Source organism: Glycine max, chromosome 19 (assembly GCF_000004515.6).
Source record: "Glycine max cultivar Williams 82 chromosome 19, Glycine_max_v4.0, whole genome shotgun sequence".
In the NCBI taxonomy this organism is placed as follows: Eukaryota; Viridiplantae; Streptophyta; class Magnoliopsida; order Fabales; family Fabaceae; genus Glycine; species Glycine max.
Window position 1 is genome coordinate 39,718,986 of NC_038255.2, and position 7,593 is coordinate 39,726,578.

Sequence of the window (7,593 nt, forward strand, 5' to 3'; positions counted from 1 at the left end):
GGTGCCTGGCCCCATGATGGTCCATTCTCAGCCAAGTTCTTGTTAAAATTTGACATTTTATCCTTGGACTATTGGGCCTTTTTTATTTAAAAAAATCAGACTAGTTTTAGCAGAGTCAACCAGGTATTTTCCTAGAAAACAAATTTTATGCAGTATAATCTCGGACAAAAAACAAAACACAATTATATTAATTCTAGTATCAACACAATGAAGAATAAGCATATTACAAAAGGCCAAACACACAAGGGAAAAAAAGATTATTATTTATTTGCACCAAGTCTTTCCCTTCTATGCAAGCATTCCAACTTTCATTTCCCATCACCAAGAATGAGATGAGTGCACTTTCTACACACCAATGCATATGTTCATCCAACAGTTAAAATTTCAAAACCTCTAAAGTTTTATGTACAACATTTTAAGCATTTTGTTCAACCTGCAGACAAAATAAACAATTATCAGCTCTGTAGCTAAAACAGTTATATTTGTCACTAGGCGTGCAACAAAATTAAAAACTCTAGCTTGATTTAATAGCAAATTTTGCACATTTATGGTAGTTTCTGAACAACTTGATCCTTGACAATAGAAGAACACACCTGAAAGTTCGATGACTAAATGGTATCAACTATTCACTCACTCCCAAAGTCTTCATAACTCAAGCCTTCTGATATGGAGTCCAGCCTATTATTGTCTATTTTAAAATAAAGACAACAAATGATATTAGCATTGAGGCACAAAACAACAGAATACAGGTGAGGTGAGTGAGATTGTCTCTTACCCTGTTCTCCTCTGTCAAGGAAGTTCTCATTATCCGTAGCTAGGAAGGGTGACCTAGAATAGGTCTCCAGTATATCTGTCAAATAAGAAGCTAAACTATTGGTGCTAATGATTTATTCAAATTATATCATGAAAAATGGATTGAAACTGAAAAATCAACATGAAACAAAGCTTTGCTTGCATTTTACTCATCACCATCAGCAAAGATGCACTTCCACTGACAGGAGCAGTAGTATACAATGCATGATTGCATGCAGATGCACACAAGGACCCACACAAACATGAGAGAAGACATACCAGAACTCTGAGAAAAATCAGCAGTCAGATCTGAAAGGCTAAAATTTCTGGGAATCTGCCCCAGAAATCCAAATGAAGAAGTGTCTGGATCTAGGACCACCTCATTCAGAGAATGTGAGTTGGACTCAACATTAGTGAATGATGTGACTGAAGCACCACCAATAGTTGGGCGTGTCTCCAGGACATTTCCATCAGTACCAAACATGTAAGGAGAACAACCAGAATATCCAGGCTCAGATTTGATCATTCCACCACCATTGATTCCTTGTATCAGACCCATGTTTGCGCTTTGAGCAGAAAGCATGCTAGAAGGGCCATTAATCCTATTACCATGAGCAGACATATCAACTGCAGCATGCATACTTGTATGTAGTGATGACCCGCCATTATTAAACACATTAGATAATCTGGAATCAACATGATGTTGCATATTTTCTGGCTTCAAACTTGTTTGGGTTCGGTCTGCAGTGTAGCATGCTGGATTCTCAGGTACTGTAACATAAAGAGATATTTGATGTCAAATTAAAAAAATGGACAGAATCAAACATTCGATAACATGTATATAATAACAAAGCAGGTTACTTTGTCACTTTCATCTGTTTATTTCCTCAATCACTATAGAACAGTAAAATCTGTATTCTGAATATTTACAATGACTAAAGTTAAAAAGAGAATAAATGCAGAAACAGTCATAAAAGTCTCTATCATATTCCAGGAAATTCATGCTCTGTAATGACAGACACCAACTCTACTCCTACACACATGTCCAACCTACTATAAAATCCGTATATACCTCCCTGTAAGCCTTTTGCTTTCTTAACCTAAACTCCATCTACTCGTAAGCCTCCAACAACCACAATCCCCAGCCAATCAATATCATCAACAAACCATCTCCACTAACCAATCCCAGCACCTGAATGCATCATCCACCTTCAGTCCTTAACCAAAAAGCCTAAAACTCCAGAGAACCATGTCCCTGTTCTTCACTTACAACAAAGAATTTCCCCCTAAAGTCTCCAAACTAACAAAGAAACCCAGAATTGGTGGTTCTTAGTCAGTTCTACATCAGGTGCAATCTACCTTAATTATCTTTCTTTCATAGTTATCTATATTCTTAGTAATTAGAAACAAATATTGTTACCACTAAACCAACTTCTCAACTTGCAATATAGATGAATGGAAATGCTAACAAGACAAGAAAAACTAGAATATATTTGACTAGAGAACTAACTTTAAAACATATTCAACTTTTACTTCTTCAAGTTTGAAACAAGTAGTAAATGACAAAATCCAACAATTTTTTTTCCAATTTAACCCCATATTTGTCAAGCCTTAAAAGCAACCAGGACATAACACGTTAGGAAAGTAACGGGAGTTGCATCTAAGTGTGAGAAAGAGACCATATGAGCCCATGAAATGGCAAGCGAGAAAAAAGACTTCAACTGAACAAAACAATCTATAGCAAAAAAGGATGGTAAAAACATTCAGAGAGATAATAGACTTACTTGCAGGGATATGTGACCCATTAGAGCTAGGTAGTGATGACACTGCAGGGATATGTGACCCGTTAGATGTAGGTAGTGATGCAACAGTACTTGAGTGTAACTGCATTAATTGCACTTGCTGATCCAGCAATTTGTTGAATTGCATTATTTGCTGCTTCAAAACCAATCTTGCATAATAAGCCTTGAAGAATTCTTCATTTTCTTCTTCAAGCTTTTGCCAAACTGAAAAAATGAGGGGGGAAAAAGAAAAAGAAACTTAAAATAGAGAACTAAATGATAGATGCAAGGTGACAGTTGTTCTTTTACACCAATGCCCAATAAGCAGGACTAAATAGCAATTTTAACAGCAACTATCAATTACCAAATCTTACTCAAATCCCCAAGTTCAGTACTATGTTAAGAATCAAAACTATCACGGCTTTTATAAGAAAAGAAACAGAAAATGCACTGCATGGATATACATTAGCATGGGTGAAATGATACTACTAATTGAAGCAGCAACTAAACAAGCAATCACATGAAGTTACATATCACAAACTTCTAAGTTTTGGCTTATTTTATCATTACTTTAATTATCTTCCCTGTAAGAGATCTCTAAATATTAAACCATAGCAAATGTAAATTAATAACAGACAGAATAAAAGACACCATTTTGTTAAAATCATGATCTAGATCATAAGATTGCAGGATCTTTCAATCCTGCTACCTTGTCCCTATCTGGATTGCACCTAAAATCATAAGTTCATAGGATCATAGTGAGATTGTAGAGAGATCGTATTGAGATCATGCAAGTTTGTCAATCCTGCAATTGCTGGTTTTCAGGTTGGGTTGCACAACCCGGTTCACATAAACCTTGATTTTTATCCTTTTTGTGCCCTAATATGTGACTCTTCATTTGCTAAACAGAACCCAACTCTCATTCAAGCATCTCTCGCTGCACCAAGCTCTTTGCAGGTTGCACATCTCTCTCACACATCTCTATGGTTTTGAAATCCCATCCCCATCTCTCTCAACCTTCTCTTCTGCTGTCTCACTGATTCCCAGTGGCCTACACAACTTTGCACATCTCTAGTTATAGTATAAATGTATAATTTTACATTTTGGTAGGATCGTACGATCCTTGTTACAATCCTACGTTTTGCAATCTTGCAACCCCCTCTGGCTCCTAAATAGGATCTCAATCTTGACAACATTACTCGAAACCAATAATAGGAGTGTTATAATAAGAAAAAATGAATTGGAAACTTTTCTGATAGTTCAGGAATCAGAACTCTAAAGGTGTCTTATACAGGCATGCTCTTTTAGCTTATTGATATAATTTAGTAGAAAAAGCAAACGAGCTAATTTCTACCATAGTTGTAGCGGCACGATCGCTGAATCATGTCGCAAAGCAGCTGGAGCATGCTACAAAAATTGAATAGCGTCACGGATAGAATATAAATAACCAATAAAATTCCCATTGGCAGAGCAAGACAAGGTTGACAACAATTAAGTGAAGGGGGCAATCTTTAGGGTGAAAAAAGTATATAGAAAGTATTGAAGTTTAACCCTGTTGAATGGCCTAAGCTTCCATTTAGCTCAATCATAGTTATCAATCTTGAATTGCAGCACAGAGTGAGTGAGCCCAAAAACACTATAGTGGGATTGAAATAGCAGGGTGGCAGCTATACTAAAGTTTATTTTATACATACAAGGTTAAGTAAATAAATAATGGTCCCATTCAGATTCTCAAACACCTAACCATGGGACTTTATTGGAAATTTATCATTCCTAAGTCATTTTAACAGAAATCTAAATATCATAATTCATAAATAGAATGGAAAAACTTAATAAACAATCCAGAACAACAGTTATACCCTAACAAAAATATGTCCCCTTTACAAATTCTAACTATCATGTCCTTTGACATTTTTGCACAAAACAATTCCAAAAACTAGTGGTTTGAAAACTGCTGACTTAAAAGGTAGCAATACAACAATGGATGATACAAAAATCTCAAGAACTGCCAATGTAACCATATGAACCAGAACACCAGCATCATCACCAATGCTCCTGAGTCCTAAGAAAATTTTATGAGAGGGGAAACATTTTGGTTGTTTATTACACTGCACGCCATAAACTCACAACTCCATTATTAAGAACAAGCAATGTGAAAAAGCCTCTAAGAATTTTATAAAACTTAAGACAGAACCTGAATGTCTTCATTTTCTAAAAGATATAAGAGAAAACATTACTATCGTAAAAAGAGAAAAATACAACTGAAGTGAGGATAAGATTTCCAGCATACGAGAAAGGGATGTTCCCTTTTAAAATGTCAAAACATAACAGAGAAGTAAGCATAATCCCGTCATGACATATGTATTGGCAACGAGATCCCTTTCAAAGTGATGCTAACAATTCCAACCATTAAAAAAACATCATTAAATTCTCATTTGGATAGCTATACTATAGCTAGGTGTCAGAATTCAAACCTTAATCAGATTTCAGGAAGCCAAGTTCTGAGAAAAGCAAGGTTGACAATCATGATTATAAAAGCAAAACATCCACAGAGAAATGAAAAATATCACAAAAGTAAATCAATTACAATTTTTAATCATGTTAGATACTGTATAACACATCAAAAGAGTCTGACCAAGTGAAGTTGGAGTAAAATACAAATGAAGATAAAAAATGTCAGTGGCAGAGAAAAAAGTTTTCTTTACCTAGTTCAGTGAAACCAGGCTCTATTTTTGCTTGAGCTAATAGTGTTTCCACAACTTCTTTCTGGCTCATATACAGTTGTAGACATCGTTCTATGAGATTTTGCACCTGCAACAAGACAAGTAAACCAAACAGAAATTATGATCAGCAACTCTGGTAGATGTAAGATGAACTGAACAGTATAGGGAATAGTGACGAGATTTAACAGAGGGAGATGGGGAAGATTTGAAGACAGGGCAAACAGAACAACTCAAAAGTGATGGCTTCAATTTGAAAAGACTCTAAACATCTCCCTCCGTCCCTAACTATAAGACTCTTTCAACTAATTCACGCCCTTTAAGAAAAGTAGTTAGTTTAGTTAATCACATTAAATTTGTCAATTATTTGTACCATCATTACAAGATTACCCTTTTTTATTTCTCTATCCACTTAATTGTTTCTTATTAATGTTTGGAGAGAGAATAACTAAGTAAGGATATGTAGGAAAAAAATAATTAATGCATCTAGAAATTAGAAAAGGATCTTATAAAAAGGGACAAATAAATTTCTGAAAAGGGTTTTATAATTAGGGAGGGAGGGAGTAATAGCCTAGAAAGAATAAGTCCCCAATCCATACATATGACATATTTCCAAAACCCTAAACTGATAACACCTTAAGAGAAATGTTAGGGTCACACTCTTTTGAGCACACTCTCTATCATTGGTTGAAATTTATTGAAAATCACAAAATTCAGTGGATCTCATATCTTATTTAATGACTCTCTCTCCTAATTTTCTAATTTTCAATACATTTTAACCAATAAGGGAGAGTGTGTATGGAGGAGTGTGTTGCTAGCACTTCTCAACACGTTAATAATGATATCCTGTTAGTCTTCAATAATGAAAATGACTCTCAAAATGAATGTAAGAAGAAAGCATGAAAAGATAACTATTCAGTTCGTTCCCGCAGTCAACAAAAAATATTACATGCTAAAGAAACATGAAGAAAGAATTTATCACATATTCACGTCAAGGTTTTAAAAAATGGTCCATGAACACGATTTTGGCCGCAAAGTCAAGGTTTTTGGGGGTGTTGGCGGCCGCAGTTGTCTGCAATCTCCCCCAATATAAGGAACTCAACAAAACCGACTGTGTGACCGCAATTTAAAACCTTGTTTACATGCAAGGGGAGTGCATCAAACGTCTATAGTAATCCCTAAACAAGTTTGCCCTAGACAGCAAGTTACTAACAAAAACATCATATCCCCAGAATCCACAACAGAGAGTGAGATCCCAACTTACCAGCTGGATATCTTGACGGGAAACCCGTCTCACGGATCCACTCGACATATCAAAAGCTCCCAAATCACTCTGTTAACAACTATCTGAAAACATAACAACACAGGAAAATACATTAGTAACAACCATTCACTGCACTGCTTTTGTTTCACTGCAAAACAAAACTACCACAACAGAAAAAGAAGTAAAATTCTCACGAAACTTCAGCCACATACACACAACAGAACCATAATAATTAACAGCAAACAAAGGATATAAGCGGCGCTTGAAAATCGAAGATTCCTAATTCCCTAACGAAACAATACAAACAAACTACAAAAAAGATAAAAAAAAAATAAAAAGCAAAAAATCGAAGCTTTAGTGGAAAAGGTTGGATCAACGAAAAGAAAAAAAGATAAAGACGCGTGAGGAAGCAATAAAGTTGGGGGATAAGGAACCCTAAGATCAGAATCAGAAAACGCGAGAGAAGATGAAAATCAAAGAATCCATGCATGTGTGGTGAAGCGAAATTGGAGGGAAAAGTAGTTGCAGTTGTAATTGAGAGATTAGGGATTTGAAGTTGACCTTCAATGGAGAAAAAATAAAAAAAGTGACGAGGAAAGAGAGAAGTGGCTGTGGGTTAATTTTACGCTACACCAACTTGTTACAGTGGCGCAGGCATATTCCACCACGTAGTCTTACATTTTTCTGGATGACGAATTTACCCCTACCATGGAAACAAATTCCAGGTTATGTTCAACACAGCACGTGACGTTAATCTGCCAAATTTTACATTCCAATATTATGGACTTTATTCTGCAAGTGATTAAGTTAGATGTTATAACTAGAAGTATTATCTTATTTTAAAATAGGTCCTTATTCTACTGAGATAGAATTAGTTAGATGTTAAATAAAAAATCTTAAATACTTATGTTTAAATAAATAAAAAATACTTCCTTCATTCCATAATAATAATATTTGGCTTATTAGATTCTTTTATACATGCTAGAAAAAGTTAATAACCACATAAAGAAAAATAAGAATTTTATAAATTAAGTTT

General features: G+C 35.1%; 1 protein-coding gene across 9 annotated transcripts; it reads right to left on the bottom strand.

Moving 5' to 3' along the window:
- Positions 1-242: 242 nt before the first annotated feature.
- Positions 243-7,191, bottom strand: LOC100813964 (uncharacterized). 9 transcript variants are annotated; one of them, XM_026127149.2, is made up of 8 exons: positions 7,119-7,191; positions 6,558-6,640; positions 5,279-5,384; positions 2,577-2,798; positions 1,072-1,563; positions 776-865; positions 594-688; positions 243-433 (listed from the first exon to the last, which is right to left on the bottom strand). In XM_026127149.2, the coding sequence occupies exons 2-7, from the start codon at positions 6,603-6,605 to the stop codon at positions 627-629; spliced, it is 1,020 nt and encodes a 339-aa protein (XP_025982934.1). In that variant the 5' UTR covers positions 6,606-6,640; positions 7,119-7,191; the 3' UTR covers positions 243-433; positions 594-626. The 9 variants fall into 9 exon arrangements, with proteins under 9 accessions (XP_025982934.1, XP_040868461.1, XP_040868464.1 ...); XM_041012527.1 differs by having other exon boundaries at positions 776-850; positions 7,119-7,188; XM_041012530.1 differs by having other exon boundaries at positions 776-850; positions 6,992-7,129.
- Positions 7,192-7,593: the final 402 nt, after the last annotated feature.